Source organism: Bos indicus, chromosome 26 (genome assembly GCF_029378745.1).
Source record: "Bos indicus isolate NIAB-ARS_2022 breed Sahiwal x Tharparkar chromosome 26, NIAB-ARS_B.indTharparkar_mat_pri_1.0, whole genome shotgun sequence".
Lineage (NCBI taxonomy): Eukaryota > Metazoa > Chordata > Mammalia > Artiodactyla > Bovidae > Bos > Bos indicus.
In genome coordinates this window covers 41197083-41220894 of record NC_091785.1, presented here as the reverse complement: position 1 = coordinate 41220894, position 23812 = coordinate 41197083, and the positions used below count along the sequence as shown (strand labels likewise).

At 39.0% G+C, this 23812-nt stretch overlaps 1 protein-coding gene across 17 annotated transcripts in view; it reads left to right on the top strand.

The window, feature by feature from the left end:
• The window catches only part of ATE1 (arginyltransferase 1), a 168867-nt gene that overhangs the window by 67460 nt on the left and 77595 nt on the right, over nucleotides 1-23812 (top strand). For all 17 annotated transcript variants that reach the window (XM_070780968.1, XM_070780967.1, XM_070780970.1 and 14 more), the window contains 2 exons: nucleotides 6194-6375; nucleotides 15397-15496. In XM_070780968.1, the coding sequence (XP_070637069.1) occupies nucleotides 6194-6375; nucleotides 15397-15496 (282 nt within the window). The remainder of the gene's footprint in view (nucleotides 1-6193; nucleotides 6376-15396; nucleotides 15497-23812) is intronic.

Here is a 23812-nt window from a genome sequence, read left to right as displayed (position 1 = left end):
ATGCTAGGAAAGATTGAGGGCAGGAGAAGGGGACGACAGAGGATGAGATGGCTGGATGGCATCACCGACTCAATGGACATGAGTTTGAGTGAACTCCGGGAGTTGGTGATGGACAGGCAGGCCTGGCGTGCTGCAGTCCATGGGGTTGCAAAGAGTCGGACATGACTGAGCAACTGAACTGAACTCAGCTTATTAACACACTTGTAATCAATAAGTGTCCACGTCACAGCATGGTGAAGCCTGTGGCTTGATCAAGTTCAGTGAGTCTGGGTTTTAAGGATATTGTTGAAAGATTGGAGATCAAGTCCAAGAGTTCTGCTGATTTCTGATTTCACAGATCTAAGTATTGTTCTTTCTGTTCTTATCTCCTTCACTCTGTCCCTCAAACTCTTTGTGCGCCTTCCATGTTTTAAAGTATTACATAATTTGAATTAAGGGGTTGTGTTTGAGGGAAAGAAATTCTATTACGGCAGTTTTAAGTCAGGTGGAATAATAAAAGGAGTACAGCAAAGCAGATAAAAAAAAATTTTTTTCTTTAACCATGCATTGGAACATTTTGTTTTTCATGCTGCTTTGTTTACTGACCTGGATAGATGAGGCATATTTGAGAAGCGAGTTTATTTAAAAGTGTTTAAAAGTAGCTGATTCAGCACATATATGTGTGCATAGACAGACATCAAGTATGTTAGTTAGATCAGCTCAGTATATGGTGTTGGACACTGCTATTTTTCAGACTTCCCCAGCCAGAAGTGAGTGATCTGGGGGCTCTCTGGCTGTTCCAGCTGCAAAGGGGGCTGAGGGAATCAATATTTCAGGTTCACTTCCAATCTATTTTCCGTAGCTGCCAAGTACTTGTTGAAAAGCTTGAAAACATTGATTAACTTAGCAAGTTGAGACTAGTAGATCATTGTTAACAGTAGTGCTGACGTCTCAGATGTAGTTTTAGAAAAATACCTTCGTATCTGTCTTTAATTGGAGTGTGTTCCGTTTTTGAAATCTGTTTTTTAAAATTAGGTCAGTGAAGACCCCACGAGGGGAAAAGGAAATCACTCATGTTTTAATTGTCAGAAAGCATGATGGAAAGAAAAGGAGTACAGCAAAGCAGATTTTCAGAAAAAAATTTTTTTAACCCTGCATTGAAGCACTTTGTATTTCATGCTGCTTTGTTTACCAGCTTCGATAGATGAAGGATATTTGAGAAGTGAGCGTATTTAAAAGCATTTAAAAGTAGCTGGTTTTCTTGTTTAGCATTGACTTAGGGGCTCGGAGGCCAATTTGTGTGTCATTTAATAACTCCGTGATTTTATGACCAGTTTATTGCTTAGTTGACTCCTGGATTTCCGGTTTCCTCAGGTGATGTGATGGGAGTCAGAGTAGGTAGTTTTTTGCTAAGTAATTATAAAACAGCCCCTGTCTATATGCAGTGCTTTGCAGATAGGGAAGATACCTAACTCACGTGGAACTGAGAGGGGGGAGTAATGCCTCTGGTAGGGCAAATTGGTGACGACTGGACTCGTAGGAGAAGGAACCAGTGGGAGATCCAGGAGATGAGAGCGGTGATGGACTTTGAAAACTGAGAAGGTAATTGCAGTTTGAAAAAAAGGTTTTCAGGCTAGTACACCATGTAGGGCTGATTCATATTTAGGGCTAACAGAATATATCGGTTATTTATTTATTGAGAATGTGCTTATTGAGTCCGTACTTACTATGTTCTTGATAAATACGTTTTTAAATGAATGAATGAACACACTCATTTGATTTAATGAGCCTTGGAAGGACACACTAAACTGAACTCATGGAAGAATTTAGACTCATTTCAGAGTCATCCAGTTAGCTTTGCCTTGGAGGTTTTCTCACATTTGACAGGCTCCCCGGCTTCCCCATCATGAACTGATAGTTTCTTTCTGTCTCTGTGTCGCTGCACTGGTTGCTCTCCTGCACGAGTACTTCTAAAGACAGAGAGTTCATTCCTGTGAGCCTCGGGGCTTATATTTAAAAGATGGTTTGCATAAAATTCTATGATATGTAGAGTTTATTTTTTATTACATAGTTGGAACATTCTATTTTCTAAGGTGATTAGGCCTCACGCCTATTAACAATTTAGAGGATTAACATTAATTCAGGTGTTGCAGATACAATAGGTTAATATCCTTTCTGCTTTCCTTTTGTATAATACTTCTGTTTGCTTATCCCTTCTGCTCTTCAAGCTGTATCTGTTTCTAGAGAAATAGTAATGATTTTTTAAAAGAGCGATGCCATGTGTGACAGTGAATGCTAAAACCAGGGTTTGACATTTATTATTATAGTTGGTAGAAGCTCTTAAAAGGTTAAAGATGTGTTTACTGTCTAAGCACCATTTTAACTACAGCATCGGAAGTTGTAGAAATCACTGATGTTGCTAGCACCATGGTAGATGTTCTCTTATTTGCTCAGTTACTCTCCCACCCCTTTCCCAAACTGTGCTTTTGGGAAAGAAGTCACTGTGTGCAGCCCCCACTGAAATAGTAGTGAATTATAAAACCTCAAGAGATGATTGATACTTGGTCTCCGTTGCAGAGTGCTCATTTAAAATGCTGAATTGTGTGCAAACTATATTTTACATAGAAATGTGTCTCAAATAGTTGCCATTTGTGTTCTCTTCCATTAGAGGTCATTTCTATGTAAAACCATCAAAATTGGCTTTATAGGTCATGTCCATTTGACGGCTTCTAAACCCTTCAGCCTGCAATGCGGGAGACATGGGTTCAATCCCTGGGTCGGGAAGATCCCCTGGAGAAGGAAATGACAACCCACTCCAGTATTCTTGCCTGGAGAATCCCATGGATGGAGGAGCCTGGGGGGCTACAGTCCACGGGGTCGCAAAGAGTCGGACACAACTGAGCGACTTCACTCACTCACTCACTCACTCACTCATGCTTCCCTCAGTTTAGGCAGAGTATCTGCATAAGCTCTTTACAATTCTGCGTGGGAGATTGGTGTCTTCCTCCTCATGTATTAGTTTATTCAATCATTTATATCAGTATGGACCTATGGACAGTTTCTGCTGTATAGCAAAGTGAATCAGCCATTTAATTTGCTTGTATTAAAGCTCACTCTTCATGTTGTGAAATTCTGTGAGTGTTGACAAGTGCATAATGTCATGTTTGCTCTACTACACTATTACATAGAACAGTTTCATCCTGTAAGTCCCCCGTGCTACATCTGTTCATCCTTCCCCACACCCCTAATTTCTTGGCAACCACTGATCTTTTACTTTCTCAACAGTTTTGCCTTTTATAGAATGTAATTGGAATTGTATAATCTGTCGCATTTTCACACTGATCTCATTCACTTAGCAATAAATATTTAACGTTTCTCCATTTTGTGTTTGGCCACCAAACATGTTATCATCTAGAAGTTTTGCATTTTGCATAGTCTGTGATCCATTGTGAGTTAATTTTTTTTGAAAGATCTAAGGCCTGTGACTAGATATTGCTTTTTTTGCATCTGGATGTCCAGTGTCGGTATCAAAGTGTCTGTACCATTTTGCATTCCCACCTTTAGTGAATGAGAATTCCTGTTGCTCTGCATTCTCACCAGCATTTGATATTCAGGTTATTGGATTTCAGCTATTCTAATAGCTGTGTAATACTCTGTTTTTGTAAAAAAAATTTCAGTTTCCTAACAACAAATGATATTGAGCGTCTTTTTATTATTTGAACATCTTTTGTATTCCTGTTTGGTGTCTGTACATCGTCTTTGGTGAAGTGTCTCACTAGATATTTTACCTGGTTTTTAATTGAGTTGTTTTCTCATTGTGAATTTTAAGAGTGCTTTTTTTTTTTTTGAATACCAGTTCTTTTTGATATATATTGCAATGTTTTCTCTAGTCAGTGGCTTGCCTTTTTATTCTCATAACAATGTATTTCACAGACTTGAGATTTTTAATTTTAGTGATGTCCAGCTTGACAATTATTTCCTTCATGGATTGTGCTTTTTGGTGTTTTATCTAAAAACTCATCGCCATACCCAGGGTCTCCTAGATTTTTACCTGCATTATCATCTAGAAGATTCACATTTTACATAGTCTGTGATCCATTGTGAGTTAATTTTTTTTGAAAGGTGCGAGGTATTTGACTAGATACTGCTTTTTTTTGCATCTGGATGTCCAGTTGGTACAGTACCTTTTGTTGTACAGACCGATCTTTCTCTCTTGAATTATCTTTTGCTTCTTTGTCAAGGGGCAGTTGACTGTATTTATGTGGGTTTTGTATTCTGTTCTGTTGTTTCATTTGTTCTCACCAGTATCACACAAGCTTGATTATTGTGGCTTTATAGTAAGTCTTGATGTCAAGTGGTGTCAGTCTTCCGACTTTTGTTGTTGTTCAGTATTGTGTTGGTATTCTTACTCTTTTTCCTTTCCATATAAGCATTAGAATTAATTTGCCAGTATTCACAAAATTGCTGGGATTTTGATTGAGATTGCATTCAGTCTGAAGACTTTGGAAGAATGGACATCTCAGTCAAAATGAACATATAATATTTTCCATTTGTTTATGTCTTTTTTGATTCTTTTTGTCATAGTTTTGTAGTATTTTGCATATGGATTCTGAATATATTGTTAGATTTATACTTATGTGTGTAAATTTTTTTTGATGGTTTTTTAAATGGTGTGTTTTTAATTTCAAATTCCAGCCATTGCTTGTGAATAGGGGCAGTTGCCTTGCATGTCAACCTTGTGTCCTGTAATCTGCCTGTGATTGCTCATTAGTTTCAGCTTTTGTTGTTGATTCTTTGAAATTCTCTGCATGGTATGTCATGTCATTTGTGAACCAGTTTTTTTTTTCTTTTCAGTGCATATGAATATCTTTTATTTCTTTTTCTCATATTATTACACTAAGATTTCCAGTATGATGTTGAATAGACGTAATGAAGGAGGATATCACTGTCTTGTTCCCCATTTTAGGGGGAGATGATCCAGTTTCTTACAGTTGAGTGATGTTAGCTGTAGATTTTTTTGTATGAGTACTTTACAAAGTTGATGAAGTTTCTCTATTCATAGTTTGCTGAGAACTTTTAGTCATGAATGGGTGTTGGATTTTGTCAAATGTGTTTTCTCTACCAATCAACATGATCATACTTTTCTTTTAGCCTATTTTGATGGTTGGATTACATTAATTGCTTTTCTTTTTTAAATTCTCTAATATTTGAACCAACGTTGCATACCTGGGGTTAATCCCACTCTGTCATAGTGTGTAATTCTTTATATACATTGTTGGGTTTGATTTGCTAATATTTTGTGAGGATTTTTCCTTCTGTGTTTATGAGATACTGTTACATAGTTTTCCTGTCTTGTAATGTCTTTTTCTGGTTTTATTGTTAACAAACCTGCTTTTTTCATTCTCCTTCATTCCCTTCTAGCCTTTTTCCATATACATTCTCAGTGACTTTGAGTGTGTGAATATGTTACACAAGTTTTGTTATTAATATATTTGTTCACTTAAATTGTTAATCTCTAACATTCATTCAGTTTCTGACAAAGCATTTTCTTATGGTGCTCCATAATTTTCACTGTATGGTTTTCATTTAATAACAGTTATATTTAAATTCATGTTGAATTTTAAAATGAGAGATATCATAAACTATTTACAGAAAATGGTTATATTTTGCAATCTCTAGAAAAATTTGTGGCATTTTCTTCTGTGGGATTATGGGTGCATTAAAATAATGGTAAGGGGATAACTTGCACTATCCTTTGGCTAATAGGGAGAAATGTCATAGCTCTTTGTGCTTACGCAGGAACTTGTACCTAGAAAAAATGATGAGCTCATATGCCTTATGAACGCAAGAGTGGTCATAGACCAGGCCTGGCTGGCAGCTGAGGATAGGTCACCTGTTCGCACTTAGCCCTCACTTTTATGTTCTCCATCTTTCTCTCATTCATCATTTCTTTCCCAGCTTTGCGTGGAACAGAAAAAATAAGTTGAAAAAAATGTTAGGTTAATTTTTCTCTATTGTTGTGTTATATCAGTGTTTCTACAACTAAAAAGTTTTTCAGGATATGACTCTTCTGAGAGTCAGAAGATAGTTGCAAAAAAGAAGAAATGTTAGGAGTTACTCGCTGAGTAAAATACAAATAGAAAAAGTTAATTATTAATATTTTTTAATATAAGGATAAAAGTGACAAGCTGTTTCTATGTCTACTTTTTCACAGACAGAGAATTCCCCTAATGGACCAGATTGTGGTTATGGCTCCTTTCACCAGCAGTACTGGCTTGATGGGAAGATCATTGCTGTGGGGGTGATTGACATTCTTCCATACTGTGTATCATCTGTATATTTGTACTACGATCCTGATTATTCATTTCTGTCTTTGGGTGTCTACTCTGCGCTCCGGTAAGATTGCTTTTGACAATTGTAATGGGTCGTATAGAACTTCATATATTTCTTCATTTGATTACATTTCATTATGTAACAGTAGAAACTCTGTTAGATAGCACGTAATTTGTTGCTCTGGTAGTCTCTTGCATATCCGTATTTAGATACAACACTTGTAGAGCTGAGGCCACAGTGTGTGTGTGTTGCTTCAGTCGTGTCCCACTCTTTGCAGCCCCATGGACTTTTAGCCCATCAGCTTCCTCTGTCCATGGGATTCTCCTTTTCCTCCACCAGGGGATCTTTCTGACCTAGGGATCAAACCCACAGCTCCTGTGTTGGCTTTTGTCTGATGGTAATTCCTTTTTTAAGGTATCCATCTTACCTAGTGTGTGAGAGGTCATTGCGATGCTTTTGCTGTTTAGTTTATGCATTTATTTAAGCTCCCCTGTCAGAGCCGCTCAGTGGTTTTTAAATGTTACATTATTTATATATTTTTTGTCATCCCTATTTTGTGTGTATATATATCAGTTCAGTTCAGTCGCTCAGCCGTGTCCGACTCTTTGCAATCCCATGAATCACAGGATGCCAGGCCTCCCTGTCCATCACCAACTCCTGGAGTTTACCCAAACTCATGTGCATCGAGTCAGTGATGCCATCCAGCCATCTTCTCCTCTGTCGTCCCCTTCTCCTCCTGCCCCCAATCCCTCCCAGCATCAGAGTCTTTTCCAATGAGTCAACTCTTCGCATGAGGTGGCCAAAGTACTGGAGTTTCAGCTTTAGCATCAGTCCTTCCAAAGAACACCCAGGACTGATCTCCTTTAGAATGGACTGGTTGGGTCTCCGTGCAGTCCAAGGGACTCTCAAGAGTCTTCTCCAACACCACAGTTCAAAAGCATCAATTCTTCGGCACTCAGCTTTCTTCACAGTCCAACTCTCACATCCATACATGACCACTGGAAAAACCATAGCCTTGACTAGACGGACCTTTGTTGGCAAAGTAATGTCTCTGCTTTTGAATATGCTATCTAGGTTGGTCATAACTTTCCTTCCAAGGAGTAAGCATCTTTTAATTTCAGGGCTGCAATCACCATCTGCAGTGATTTTGGAGCCCAAAAAAGTCTGACACTGTTTCCACTGTTTCCCCATCTATTTCCCATGAAGTCATGGGACCAGATGTTTGTGTGTATGTATTATAATTAATTAAACATTATATGAATCTGGCATAAATGAACTAAAGCCCTCTGAGTCTGTTGGAAGAAATGTACAATTATATAAAGTATATAGAACAGGACCAGGGAGTCCCTGACTGTCCATTGACTCTATGACCTCATCCAAAAATGGTTTCCTTTTTATGTCCGTTACTGCAAATGTATGTAACATAGCACACATGTTTTTAGGTGCATTATCCTGATGATAAAAAGACTAGGGTCTTGTCTCATGAAAATAATTTACTTTTATTTTCATTCCTGCCTGTCTGTTTGTACATGTGGTAGAGGAAAGAGGAGGATTGAGAGTTTTGTCTGGGAGCTTGTCTCTTTTCTCCTTGTTTGTCATTGAATCACTTTTTTCTCTTTGTTTTTCCCATTGTTTTCTCTGATAATCATGATTTTCACATCAAGGTAAAACATACTTTGAGATTATTTTATTTATTGCATATGTGCTTTTCTCTGAATTATAAAAGTATCAGGGTTGATTTGTTTTTTTAAATCACTAGTTGATTTAAAAAGAAATATGGTCCATAGTTGATTTTTTATGTGTTTTTCGGTGGCCCATGTACTGATATTTTCAACATGACCTGATCTGTCTCTCAGTACCATGTTATATAGCAAATTTTAAAAATAGAGTGTTTACAACTGATCCCTATAATAATCTTTTATTTTTCTTATTTATTTAATTGCATTTTGCATAAAACTAATTAAAAACTATTCAGGACTCTGTGGTATCTTTGTGATTCTGTGAAATTAGAACTGATTGTTTAAAAGCATTCATATTTTGTAACTTTGGAAGTGCGTATTTCAGAAAAGATACTTTTTCTTTGTACAAGAATTATTCAGTACTTCGAAATTATTGCCATTTTCTTCTTCCTTTATTTTCTGTATCTCTAACTTTATAATGTGTAGCTGTGGATTTGTCTAGACTTGTCAGATCAATATTAAAAATGTTTATTCTTGAAGGAGATGGGAATACCAGACCATCTGATCTGCCTCTTGAGAAATTTGTATGCAGGTCAGGAAGCAACAGTTAGAACTGGACATGGAACAACAGACTGGTTCCAAATAGGAAAAGCAGTTCGTCAAGGCTGTATATTGTCACCCTGTTTACTTAACTTATATGCAGAGTACATCATGAGAAACGCTGGACTGGAAGAAACACAAGCTGGAATCAAGATTGCTGGGAGAAATATCAATAACGTCAGATATGCAGATGACACCACCCTTATGGCAGAAAGTGAAGAGGAACTCAAAAGCCTCTTGATGAAAGTGAAAGTGGAGAGTGAAAAAGTTGGCTTGAAGCTCAACATTCAGAAAACGAAGATCATGGCATCCGGTCCCACCGCTTCATGGGAAATAGATGGGGAAACTGGAAACAGTGTCAGACTATTTTTCTGGGCTCCAAAATCATTACAGATGGTGACTGCAGCCATGAAATTAAAAGACGCTTACTGCTTGGAAGGAAAGTATGACCAACCTAGATAGCATATTCAAAAGCAGAGACATTACTTTGCCAACAAAGGTTTGTCTAGTCAAGGCTGTGGTTTTTCCTGTGGTCATGTATGGATGTGAGAGTTGGACTGTGAAGAAGGCTGAGTGCCAAAGAATTGATGCTTTTGAACTGTGGTGTTGGAGAAGACTCTTGAGAGTCCCTCGGACTGCAAGGAGATCCAACCAGTCCATTCTGAAGGAGATCAGCCCTGGGATTTTTTTGGAAGGAATGATGCTAAAGCTGAAACTCCAGTACTTTGGCCACCTCATGTGAAGAGTTGACTCATTGGAAAAGACTGATGCTGGGAGGGATTAGGGGCAAGAGGAGAAGGGGACGACAGAGGATGAGATGGCTGGATGGCATCACTGACTCGATGGATGTGAGTGAGTGAACTCCGGGAGTTGGTGATGGACAGGGAGGCCTGGCGTGCTGCGATTCATGGGGTTGCAAAGAGTCGGACACGACTGAGCAACTGATCTGATCTGATCTGATTCTTACAGAATAAATCCATCCTCTGTATGAAATATTTTATTTCTCAATGAACAAAGAGATATAGAAATCCTATTGCATTTGAGATAGCAAATAATCAGTTCCCAGAAAAAACGGTTTCCAGCAGTCTATTTGCTGCTTGATTGAGCTGTTGAAAATTCTGGAGCTGTAGAGCTTTGAGGAAGTAGCAGAGGAGCCTGCGGAGCATGAAAATTGGGGCCAGTGGAGGATGAGGAGACTGCTACTGCATTGCAGCCTTTCAGTGCTCTGGAGAATCTCAGTTGCTGAGTTTATAGAAGAGGAGAGGCAGCCAGCAGATTGACATTATGAAGCAAAGCTGGGGAGAATAGGTTACAAGTTACCAATTCCATTGTTGATTTCAGTGTATTTCAGTGAAACATAATCAAATTTTTCCTCCATTTCTTCAGTTTCTTAAGCAATCATACAGTCAGTATAGAGTTTCTATATTTTAATTTGTAATCAAGTATAGATTTGTATGTAAGCTGGTCTGCAGATTTTAAAAATGTTTGAATTGGGGTTTGTGAGTATGGAATTTATTTACTTTTTCTTTTTTGGTAAGATGAATTTTAGAAGTGTAATTAATTTGCTTAATAGATGTTTGAGCACAGTCTGTGTCCTGGAAGTACGTAGGTATGAATCAGACACTTCCAGCTTTGTTAAAGCAGACAGTAAATTTAAAAACAGCAGAATTTTAGAGACTCCTTTGTCTATCCTGCTCAAAGGAGTTCATGTTTGGCTTCCCTGGTAGCTCAGATGGTAAAGCGTATGCCTGCAGTGCAGGAGACCAGGCTTTGATCCCTGGGTTGGGAAGATCCCCTGGAGAAGGGAATGGCAACCCACTCCAGTATTCTTGCCTGGAGAATTCCATGGACAGAGGAGCCTGGTAGGGTACAGTCCATGGAGCCGCAAAGAGTCGGACACAACTGAGCAACTTCACTTTCACTTTGCCTTTGTATTATAACAGGAATAAAATAGTGGTAGTGGGCACATGGCCCTTTTTATATAGGGTTGTCAGGAAACACCTCCTTAGCCAAGAAAGAACAAAAAGGAGCCAGCTGTGTGAAAATCTGAGGATAGAAGTCCAGGTCAAAGGTACCAAGTCCAAGTGTCCTGAGGTGCTGGAATGAAGAGAAGGCAGGCCTTAAGGGCTGGGATGTAGGATAGGATCTAGGCAGTGCTGTGTAAGGAGGGCAGCCAGGCAGTGGTGTTGATGAGGGGCAGATGGAGAAAGGCTTACAGGCGACAGTAAGGAGGTTCAGTTCAGTTCAGTTCAGCCGCACAGTTGTGTCTGACTCTCTGTAACCTCATGGACTGCAGCACGCTAGGCCTCCCTGTCCATCACCAACTTGTGGAGTTTACTCAAACTCATGTCCATTGAGTCGGTGATGCCATCCAGCCATCTCATCCTCTGTCATCCCCTTCTCCTCCCACCCTCAATCTTTCCTAGTATCAGGGTCTTTTCACATGAGTCAGTTCTTCACATCAGGCGGCCAAAGTATTGGAGTTTCAGCATCAGTCCTTCCATTGAATATTCAGGACTGATTTCCTTTAGGATGGACTGGTTGGATCTCCTTGCTGTCCAAGGGACTCTCAAGAGTCTTCTCCAACACCACAGTTCAAAAAGCATCAATTCTTCAGTGCTAAGCTTTCATTACAGTCCAGCTCTCACATCCATACATGACCACTGGAAAAACCATAGCTTTGACTAGATGGACCTTTGTTGGCAAAGTAATGTCTCTTCTTTTTAATAAGCTGTCTAGGTTGGTCATACCTTTTCTTCCAAGAAGTAAGCGTCTTTTAATTTCATGGTTGTAGTCACCATCTGCAGTGATTTTGGAGCCCCAAAAAATAAAGTCTGTCACTGTTTCCCCATCTATTTGCCATGAAATGATGGGACCAGATGCCACAATTTAAGTTTTCTGAATGTTGAGTTTTAAGCCAACTTTTTCAGTTTCCTCTTTTACTTTCATCAAGAGGCTCTTTAGTTCTTCGCTTTCTGCCACAAGGGTGGTATCATCTGTGTATCTGATGTTATTGATATTTCTCCCGCCAGTCTTGATTCCAGTTTGTGCTTCATCCAGTCTAGCATTTCTCATGATCTACTCTGCATATAACTTAAATAAGCCAGGTGACAATATACAGCCTTGAAGCACCCCTTTCCCAATTTGGAACCAGTCTGTTGTTCCATGTCCAGTTCTAACTGTTGCTTCTTGACCTGCATACAGATTTCTCAGGAGGCAGATAAGGTGGTCTGGTATTCCCATCTCTTTCAGAATTTTCCACAGTTAATTGTGATCCACACAATCAAAGGCTTTGGCAGAGTCAATAAAGCAGAAGTAGATGTTTTTTCTGGAACTCTCTTGCTTTTTTGGTGATCCGACAGATGTTGGCAATTTGATCTCTGGTTCCTCTGCCTTTTCTAAAACCAGCTTGAACATCTGGAAGTTCATGGTTCATGTATTGTTGAAGCCTGGCTTGGAGAATTTTTAGCATTACTTTGCTAGCATGTGAGGTGAGTGCAATTGTGCGGTAGTTTGAGCATTCTTTGGCATTGCCTTTCTTTGGGACTGGAATGAAACCTGACCTTTTCCAGTCCTGTGGCCACTGCTGAGTTTTCCAAATTTGGTGGCATATCGAGTGCAGCACTTTCACAGCATCATCTTTTTAGGATTTGAAATAGCTCAACTGGAATTCCATCACCTCCACTAGCTCTCTTTGTAGTGATGCTTCCTGAGGCTCACTTGACTTCGCATTCCAGCACGTCTGGCTCTAGGTGAGTGTTCACACAATCGTGGTTATCTGGGTCATGAAGATCTTTTTTGCATAGTTCTTCTGTGTATTCTTGACACCTCTTGTTAATATCTTCTGCTTCTGTTAGGTCCATACCATTTCTGCCCTTTATTGTGCCCATATTTGCATGAAAAGTTGCCTTGGTATCTCTTATTTTCTTGAAGAGATCTCTAGTCTTTCCCATTCTGTTGTTTTCCTCTATTTCTTCGCACTGATCACTGAGGAAGGCTTTCTTATCTCTCGTTGCTATTCTTTGGAACTCTGCATTCAAACGAGTATATCTTTGCTTTTGTCCTTTGCCTTTCGCGTCTTTTATTTTCACAGCTATTTGTAAGACCTCGTCAGACAACCATTTTGCCTTTTTGCATTTCTTTTTCTTGGGGATAATCTTGATCACTGCCTCCTGTACAATGTCATGAACCTCTGTCCATCTGTGTGTCAGATCTAGTGTATCAGGTCTAATCCCTTGAATCTATTTCTCACTTCCACTGTATAATCAAAAGGGGTTTGATTTAGGTCATACCTGAATGGTCTAGTGGTCTTCCCTACTTTCTTCAATTTAAGTCCAAATTTGGCAATAAGAAGTTCATGATCTGAGCCACAGTCAGCTCCCAGTCTTGTTTTTGCTGACTGTATAGAGCTTCTCCATCTTTGGCTGCAAATAATATAATCAGTCTGATTTTGGTATTGACCATCTGGCAATGTCCATGTGTAGAGTCTTCTCTTGTGTTGTTGGAAGATGGGGTTTGCTATGATCTCTTTGCAAAATATTAGCCTTTGCCTTGCTTCATTCTGTACTCCAAGGCCAAATTTGCCGGTTACTCCAGGTATTTCTTGATTTCATACTTTTGCATTCCAGTCCCCTATAATGAAAAGGACATCTTTGGGTGTGAGTTCTAGAAGGTCTTGTAGGTCTTCATAGAACTGTTCAGCTTCTTCAGCCTTACTGGTAGGGGCATAGTCTTGGATTACTGTGATTTTGAATGGTTTGTCTTGGAAATGAACAGAGATCATTCTGCCGTTTTTGAGATTGCATCCAGGTACTGCATTTCGGACTTTCTGGTTGACTATGATGGCTACTGCATTTCTTCTAAGGGATTCTTGCCCACAGTAGTAGATATAATGGTCATTGAGTTAAATTCACCCATTCCAGTCCATTTTAGCTCTTTGATTCCTAAAATGTCGACATTCACTCTTGCCATCTCCTGTTTGACCACTTCCAATTTGCCTTGATTCATGGACCTAACATTCCAGGTTCCAATGCAGTATTGCTCTTAACAGCATTGGACTTTACTTCCATCACCAGTCACATCCACAGCTGGGTGTTGTTTTTGCTTTGGCTCCGTCTCTTCATTCTTTCTGGAGTTATTAGTCCGCTGATATCTAGTAGCATATTGGGCTATGACCAGTGCGTTCTCTTGGCAAAACTCTATTAGCCTTTGCCTTGCTTCATTCTGTACTCCAAGGCCAAATTTGTACCTACCGACCTGGAGAGTTCATCTTCATTGTCGTATCTTTTTACTTTTTCATACTGTTCATGGGGTTCTCAAGGCAACAATACTGAAGTGGTTTGCCATTCCCTTCTCCAATGGACCACATTTTGTCAGAACTTTCCACCATTTTATGTGAGTGTGACACCAACCTAATGTGAAGTTACCTCACCTGATTGATAATTAATAAAAGACTGCTTAGATTGCTCTCTGCGGTTATGGAGGGCAATAGTGGAAACTGGAAATCTGTTTGGAGGCTGTTAGAATTGTCCAAGGGAGCCATAATGGTGGTTTGGACCAAAGTATCTGAGGTGGGGGTGGTGAGAAGTGGTCTGATTCAGGGTATTTGGAGATAGAGCCAGCTGGACTTGTTGATGGGTGGATGCTGGAGGTGAATCTTTAAGGATGGCTCATAGGCTTAGGGTCTGAACAGCTTAGGCGTGGAGTGGTGATGCAGTTCACTGAGATGAACAGGGCTGAGTGGGGGAGGGCTGGGCAGTCCTTTTCAGAGCCGGGTGGTCCTGCATTTCAGTATCAGTGCATTCTTCCCTGGTTGAACTTTGAGAGTGAACTACTTTTAGGAATAATAGGATCTCTTCTGATTTAGCCTCATAATGTTAAGTCTGTTTGGATTTAGAGATACTTTTGTTGTAAAGATGAACTTTTAGAGTATCAGCCCTTCAGTGATTTAAATTAGAGCTTGCAAAATGCACAGAGTATTCCCTTAAAAAATAAACCTCTCCTTGGATTTCAAGCATCCACTGCTACTAAAAACAAAGAAAAAGAAATTAAAACCTTTGGGAAACAAACATAAAAACAAAACAGCTGTTCTCATACTTCAGAAATGTACTGAAATTTTGCTTAAACTTCTCCAATGCAAGCGGTCATTCAGTTGGGCAAATAGAATGGAATTCTGTGCCCAGATTTATCCGGATACAAATTAAAACCACATCAAGCATAGGCATTGCTGACAACTTCTTTGTTCAATTAATCCTTGCCTGTGCCAACAAGTAGAGAAAAAGCAGTGAGATAACATGTTTTCCCGCTCTTTAGTTTTAGAGAAAATAAAGCATCGCATCTGGACACGGGAAAGAGTAATATGTTATATATAGTTGAAAGTGTTTGCATGTAAAGGGTCATAAAAACATTCTTACTGAAATTTGTTGGTTTTTGAGTTTTCTAAAATTTATTGTACTGTTTTTAACCTGATACACCCAGTCTTTGAGAACTCCAGGTGATAATGAATAATGACCTGAAATTGTATTAAATAGATCTTTGTACTTTTATGCCATTTGAGTTTTTATACACTGCTATGCCCACTAAAGTGCAAACCAGAACTTTGGTGCATTTGCTCAAAATAATACAGTTTTTTTGGTGTCTCTTTAGTAAAAATCGTCTTAAAGTGTTTCTAAAATTGTTTTTCTTGCAACACTTGGGTTTTTTTGATAGCTTAATGTCAGATTTGATCAAATATATTACCAAATTAAATAGTACTTTGAAATTGGAACTAGATTTAACTGTACTTTCATCTTTATTCTTTTGGCAGAGAAATTGCTTTTACTAGGCAACTTCATGAGAAAACACCTCAACTCAGCTATTACTATATGGGTTTCTACATTCATTCATGTCCCAAGATGAAATATAAGGTAAAGTTGATTTTCATATGTATCTTCTGTAGATTCAAGTTATGAAAATTAGTGATTTTGTAATTTTTCATCATGTTAGTTTAACATGATTGTATATTTTAATGTAAATCATGAATTATTTTTATGTGTCTTAAACTAATTCTTAGAATCTAGCTTCTTCATTGCATAAAGCCGTGCCTGACCAATAGGCACTTAGTATTTGTTTAATATAGGTTAATCTGTAGTTCATTGAGGATGTAACAATCCCAGCTATTCTAGGACTTCAGTAAGACCCTGCTTACTTGGGATAGCACAGTAATATCCATTAAAAATCTACCTTCTTAAGGTACATCCTCAAGGTATGTATGTGTGTGTGTGTGTATATATATACCTGTCTTTATCCATTCTTCTCTTGATGGGCACTGAGGTTGCTTCTGTGTCTTGGCTATTGCCAATAATATTGCAGTCAACGTAAGGGTGCATGTATCTACTTGAATTAGTACTTTTATTTGGAAAAATACTCAGAAGTGGAATTGCCAGATTTGTGTGATGGTTCTATTTTTAATTTTTTGAGAAAGTTCCATACTGTTTTCCATAGTGACTGTACCAGTTTGTATTTCCACCTATAGTGTATGAGGGTTCCCTTTTCTTTACATCCTGGTCAACACTTATTTGTTGTCTTTTTGATAACAGCCATTCTGACAGGTGTGAAGTGATATGTCATTGTGATTTTGATTTACATGTCTCCACTGATCAGTGATGTTGAGCATCTGTTCATGTGCCTGTTGACCATTTGTATGTCTTCTTTAGAAAAATATCTGTTCAGGTCCTCTGCCCATTTTTTAATTGAGCTGTTTGTTTTTTGATGTTAAGTTTTACAACTCTCTTTAATGAAACTCTTGGATGTTTTCTAAGTATTAGTAGCCCACTGTAAAAGCTCTGGAAAGTATACAACATTATAAAGGAACAGCCATCCTGCCCACCATAATAACAGTAACCAAATACCTCTGCTCTACTCGGAGCACTGCTTTAAGCGCTGAAGATATGTAAAGATTTGAACATGAACCTTCATCTTAAAACTTGTAATATAGATAAAGATTGCGGGTATTTTATGTAAAATCAGGTCAGTACAGTGCTCTGGTAAGTGGCCTAGCAGGCTGTAGGGTTTGCTGCATAAGGTATGGAATAGGGAAGGGTTTAATTAAAAGGGAAGAGGGACTCCCCTTCCCCCCCGAAAAGAGAGTACGTATGACGGGGAAGCACATTTCATGGAGAAGGAGCATTTAAGTAAGAATTAATAGGTGACAGTGCCATATATATTCATATAAAAAAGGACGGGGAGGGCAGTCACCAGCCAGCCAGCCAGCCAGTCTCTTTTGTAGCTATAGCTGTTATGAGTGTTTTGGGGCCCTGTCTGCTATTAACAATGTACATAACAGTGTAAATATTATAAATGTTAATTGGTTTATGTATAAAGCATGTTAACAGTGTTTCAAGGAATAACTCAGAAGCAAAATAAGTTAATGAATTGGTAATTTTAGTTTGTGGTTCTGTATAATGCTTTTAACATGGTAAGAGATGCAAATGTTAGGTTATTAGAAATAGTACCTAGTAATGCTTGCTAGCACTTCCCGGTGTTTTAATATTCTCTTCAGGCTAAAGTTCTTTGTAAATACAGGCATACCTCATCGATACTGTGGGTTTAGTTCCAGACCACTGCAATAAAGTGAGTATTGCAGTAAATCAAGTCACGTGATTTTCTGATTTCCTGGTACACATAAAAGTTACACCATACTGTTAAGTGTGCAGTAGCAGTATGTCTAAAAATACAATGTATTTTTACATATACCTTAAGGTCTTTTACATATACCTTAATTAAAAAATATTTATTGCTGAAAATGCTAGCCATCATCTGAATCTTCATCAAGTTGTGATCTTTTCACTGGTAGAAGGTTTGAAATAGCAAAATGTGACACAGAGACACGAAGTGAGCAAATGCTGTTGGAAAAACAGTGCTGATGGACTTGCTTTTTGACTCAGGGTTTCCTCAAACTTCAATTATAAAAAAGCACAATATCTGCAAAAAGCAGTAAAGGAAAGTGCAGTAGAATGGTGTGTGCTTGTATTACTAAACTTGATATTTCTTAATTTTTATACCATTTTTAATTACTCATACTAGTGAGTAAAACATATGAAGATATTGGGAGTATTTTAAGAATAACTTTTAGGAATCTCACCTTTGCTTTTCCACATCCCCAATATTAATATCTGTTGGAAATTTGGGAACAGTATTAAACCTGTAAAACTAGAGTGCAACTCTGAGTGGAAAGGCAGGTAATGGGAACACTCACTATAACCATTCAAAGCAAAAGTTTAAATTTTCCCAGTATATTATATCATATTCACATTCACATATATATCCCAATATAACGTATACATAGTCACATGTATCTTGGGAAAGACAGTTCTGAAAATTTGTAATATATTTAGTGACTTTGTAAATATTTGTGAGATAATATCATAATGATAAAATTTTGAATATTAAGTTAATTTTATAAAGCCAGTATTTTCTTGGCATGGTGGTTTGAACACTTTTGGGTCCTTAACATTAAAAACATGGTGTTTTAAATTTTTGTATTGTTTTAAGAAAATTGTTTTCATTACATCATGATTGAAAATAAGTCATTTTAAGTAACTGAAGAGTAAAAATATTTTCATTTCAGTTAAGGATATTTTATTATATTTTGAGCAGATCAGAACCCTCCATTTTGAGAGAATAACACAGATGGGAATTTTCAACCAGAAAATGTACTGTTTGAAATTGTAAGATGGGTATTGGTCCAAGCTTGAATATTTCTCATTTCAAGTTGAATGTGTGAAACTAAAGACCAGTAAAAGATAACTCACAGAAAATGACTAAATGACTATTAAATGACTAAATGACTATTAAAATTTTTCTCACTTATAAGATTGAATTGAGGATAAATTTAGCATATTACTGTAATAGCTAAAATTATCTTCTTTCTTAGAGCATAACTAAGTGTTCAGGGGTTAGTAGTGACATGTTTTTAGCCATATTGTAAAATATATGGTGGAAAATATACAGAAGTGGTTTTTACCTGATACTAAAGAAAGAAGGAATATATTTTAAAATAGGAGTATTTTTAATAACTAAGAAAAAGTAGTCTCTTAGGTACCTGGTATACACTAGATGCTGGGAATACAGCTGTTAATACAGTGTAGATGTGGGCTCTGATCTAATGGAGGTTACATCTGAGGGGGCACATACTTGTAATCCAGGACATAAAGTGGCACCGAGCGACTATACCTGAAACTGGGACAATGTTTCATTTGAGTTTTCTGGTATAGATTTAGACATATTAAGTAATAATCTTCACCATATAATGCATTTATAATGTAGGGCAAATTAAAGTATTTAACAGGTTTGAAATACACCAAGAGCTGGTTTGACCTGTTCTCTTTTATTGAATAATGTGTTGTCCTGAAGACATGTTGAAGTGAAGAGCCTATCTTTATGTGTGGGAACGACCATCATTTGATGGGTGGTTTCCAGAGCTTCTGTCATAGTTCCTCTTACCCTGCACCCTGTTTGTGTGTGTTGCTCCATCCATCAGGATTGATCCAGCCTTGTGACCTGCGCTGACTAATAGGATAGCACAGAAGTAACTGTCTTGAGATTTCAGGCCCAAGCCTTAAGAAGGGGAAGACAGACAGCTTTTGCTTCCTTGGTCTTTGAAGCCAGTCATCATGTATAAGGTCCAAATACCCTACTGGCGTGAGAGGCCACTTGGGAAGCTTCAAGCCATCTTGAATGTTTCAGCTTCAGCCAGGCAACTAGCTGAATGCCAAACAACTAGCTGAATGCAGCTGCCTGATGGAGCTGAACAGACAGGGGCAGAAGAACCATGTAGCTGAGCTGTAGCCAACTCACAGAATCATGAGGTATAATTAATTGTTGTTTTAAACTCTTAAGTTTGGGGTGGTTTTCTTACTCAGCAGCAGATGGCTGAAACATGTGATGTAAGGTGGAAATGAGTAGATACAGTTGTAGATTTCCACGTAGATGAAAGTCATTCTGTGTTGAGCTGTGCAGACTCGTGTCCTGAGTTGAGCTGAACTGATCTGTGAAGTTGCTGACAGCTCAGTGTGAGAGAGTTTTGGCAAAGTTGCTAAATTCATACGTGTGGTCATACCTACAGATGTGCCCCCCACTTGGCTTACGAGAATTCATCTTCATACAGCATTTCATTTAATACCCAGACTTGGGCTTACAAGGCATTTGTTAACATGATGACACATTTTGAGTTTGCTTGTCTTGCTAATGTTGAACACTGCAAGATGAAAATCACCACATGGTCATTTTTGTAGTTACATAGATGACATGTGTGGCTATAGAGCCTCCTCTCAGAGCACTCATGGTTTGCTAGGTGATAGCAGTTCTATTCTTGTGTGTAAGATTCTCTAAAATGCATTGTTACTAAATTATTTTGGTTTTATTGTTCTCTCTTTGTGTATATTTTAAATAAAGGTTGATTTATGTAAATAGTACCTGGTCATATAGGTCATATAGGTTTTGTCTATGGCCATAGTCTTAGAAGAAGGCACAGAATAGTCACAGAGGAATTTAATGAGGGCTGGAAAATAGAAAAGAAAATTGTCTTGATTTGTTGTGTTGTCATTGCTCACTTTAACTGTTACCATAATTGTGACTGGTTTAATGGGAGTTGCTACTGTTTTGGCATAAATCAGTTCTGAACTGGAGACTCAGGACCTGGCTGAAATGAATGGAAGTTATATCTTCAGCTTAGGAGAGTTTCTCCTTGGAGGAACTGTCCTGCAGAGTGGGGGTGGATGGGATGGTTTTCTGGCTTCTGTCCTCAGAGAATGCTTGTCTTCTTTGTCTGCTCCTCTCTCAGTTCCAGGGTGGTTGCTGGCCTTCGGACATCATTAGCCATCAGTGGTGTCTAGAATCAGAAGAGGTGATATACTCTGCTGTATCTTTTTTTTTTTTAATACAATTTTTAATTGTGATAAAATGTACATAACAAAATTTATCTTATTTTAAGTGCTCAGTTCAGAAGTATTAAGTATATTCGTGCTGTTGTATAGCCATCACCAGCATCCATCTCTAGAACTCCTTTTACCTTGCAGAACTGAGACTCTGATTCCATTAAGCAATAGCTCCCCATTCCCCTAGCTGCATTATTACTAATAGCTCAGCATTCCTCTCTCCCCCAGACCCTGTAACCACCATTGTTCTGAATTTGACTTCTCATGGGCAGAGTAGGCTGCAGTCCATGGGATTGCTAAGAGTCGGACACAACTGAGCGACTTCACTTTCACTTTTCTCTTTCCTGCATTGGAGAAGGAAATGGCAACCCACTCCAGTGTTCTTGCCTGGAGAATCCCAGGGACGGGGGAGCCTGGTGGGCTGCCGTCTATGGGGTCGCACAGAGTCGGACACTACTGAAGCGACTTAGCAGCAGCAGCAGGTACTTCATATAAGTGGAATCATACATTGTCTATCTTTTTGTGACTGGCTTATTTCACTTAGCATGTGCTTAAGGTTCATCCATGTTGTAGCAGGTGTCGGAATTTCATTCTTTTTTAAGGCTGAATAATATTCCATTGTATGTATATGCCACATTTTGTATATGCATACATTCATTGATGGACACTTGGTGTGCTTCCACCCTTTGGATGTTATGACTAATGCTTCTGTGAATGTGGATGTACAAATATCTGTTCAAAATTTCTTCTCCATGTTGTCCCTCAGACTGCAAACGTAAGGCTGTTCTGTGATCTGAAGGAGGTGTTTTTACTGAGCTCTTTATCCAGATTTGTGTGCAGGCCAACGTAAACAGTGATTCAGGCAGTCTGCTTTGGTATCATGACATGGCCAGACATCAGATAGTTGAAACATCAGAAGGAGTTCAGAAGTGTCAGAAAAGGAACAAAAGGCTAATTCATCAGTGATTAATCATTCCTAAACTCAGTGCCTTGGCTTGACTGCGGTCAAACTGCACTTCTGGAATTCTGTAGGAGTTTGCCTAAAAGAAGGTTATTATTGTTATAAAAGCACCTAAAATTAAAAAAAAAAAATTGGCGTTTACAGAGCTGCATCTGCAGAATCCTGTACTGCTGAGATCCCCAAGCTCCCAAACTGTTCAAAGTTTCCTGACCAGACAAATTAGCAAATGTTATTTTACTGCAATCTTGAAACCCAGGCCGATGTATTTGAGTGGTGGTGGTAGTGACTTCGCTACTGCTGGCTTGAAAGAAATACAGATGATCTCATCACTTACCCATAGCACAGAACAAACCACTCGAATTTTTGATTCAGCATCTTTTTTTCTTGATGTTAAAATAAGTGTCCAGTGAACTAGACGTGGTCAGAAAAAATGACCACAGAGTAACTGTAGTAAGGGATTTCTGATGGCTCCTCCAGGCAGTAGGAGGTAAAAGAATGACACGCTCATTATGTATTCTTGTTTTTAAAGTTGTCACACGTGGTGTAGTAAGGGATTTCTGATGGCTCCTCCAGGCAGTAAGGAGGTAAAAGAATGACACGCTCATTATGTATTCTTATTTTTAAAGTTGTCACACGTGGAATTTCACCACATTAGAGTCAAAAGCATGGTCATGTGTTCTAAGCTGCTCATTGCAGATGAGAAAATTAACGCTCAATGTGATTCCTGCCCAGAGTTTGCTTTAATTCACATTTTATAATTTTAGCAACTTGGAGAGTTGTAAGAATTGAAATTCATATAAATGGCATTGTTTATCAGACTTACAATGAGGTATATATAACTTTTTATTTTGGAGAAACCTAAAATGCTTGCATATTAAGTAAAAGTAAACTTTAACTGGTGCTTCCCTGGTAGCACAGTTGTTGAAGAATCTGCCTGTAGTGCGGGAGACCTAGGTTCGATCTTTGGGTTGGAAAGATCCTCTGGAGAAGGAAATGGCAACCCTCTGCAGTATTCTTGCCTGGAAAATCCTATGGACAGAGGAGCCTGGCGGGCTACAGTCCATGGGGTTGCAGGAGTCAGACACGACTTAGTGACTAAATCACTAGAAAGTGGAAGCATTGACAAACATTAACTGGGAAATAAGAACACTGTTGATCAATACCTGATCTTCCCCATCCTTTTCCTCATGTCTGTTTCCACAGTGAAATGGAAAGGTTGGTACAGAACCTGATTCCTAACCTTTGAAAAACCTGAATCATCTTTGGAGCTTTTAAAATATCCTCAAGCTCAAGTTCTGCCCTAACCTACTTGTTTGCCATCTTCCTTTAGATAGCCCTGTTCTCTGACTCCCCGTGCTGTTGTAGGTACCTTTGAACTGCCATTCCTTCCCACCTGACCCTGCGTTTCTTGGATCTGAAAGCGATCTCACTCATCCCTTCTCCCTTTCCAGACCCGGCATGGGCACTTGCTCTTCAGGGAAGCCTTCTCTGTGTCTCCCACCTGGGCCCCTGCCCACTCCACCCGTGGAGAACCACCTCGGTCCTTTGACCTTGGTCCTGGCTCAATGCTTCATCTGTGGCTCCCCTTGTGCTCTGCTGTTGCAGGCGTGCTCTCAGCCAGCGTTCATGGAAGGCCAGCTCTGTATAAAGCATCACGCTGGATGCCAGGGCAAGAGGAAAGTGATCACACGTGGTCCCTGCTTGTCAGTTCCTTGAGCAAACTGTGTCTTACCTGTCACTGTCCCTAGGGCCTACCAAATCCATTGGCAAAGAGAAGGTGCTCAGTGAGTTTACTGACACGCATGACATGTGGAAGGCAGGCACCCACCTGCATGGTTAAAACCAAGAAGTGGAGGAACTAAAGTGAGGGCTGGCTTTCTCTGCAGGCCATTCTCACAGAGACACTGAGCTTCAGGAAAATCTGAGCCCCATCTCAGAGTACAGTTTATACTTTCCATGAATTGCCTGTCTGTGGTTGTTTCTTTTCTAAGTCAGCTTGTCATCTAAGTGTGATGTGTATATGGAAAAGTGTACTGTTCCTGAGCGTACAACTTGGCAGATGTTCACATGGTGACCACACTTGTGCAACCAGCACCAAGATTGACACAGAACATTCCAGTCCCCCACAAACCTCTTTCATGTCCCCCTTGATTGTTATCTCACCCCCAAAGGCAATTGCAAAAGACTAATCATGCCTGTGTTTACGCTTGACAGGAGTGGAATCACTTGGTGTATTTTAGTTTGTGATTGGCTTGTTTCACTCAGCAGTACATTTGTAAGATTTACCCACATTCTCGTGTGTACAGTGTGTGGTTGCTTTTCATGCCTTTATGTTCATTCTGTTG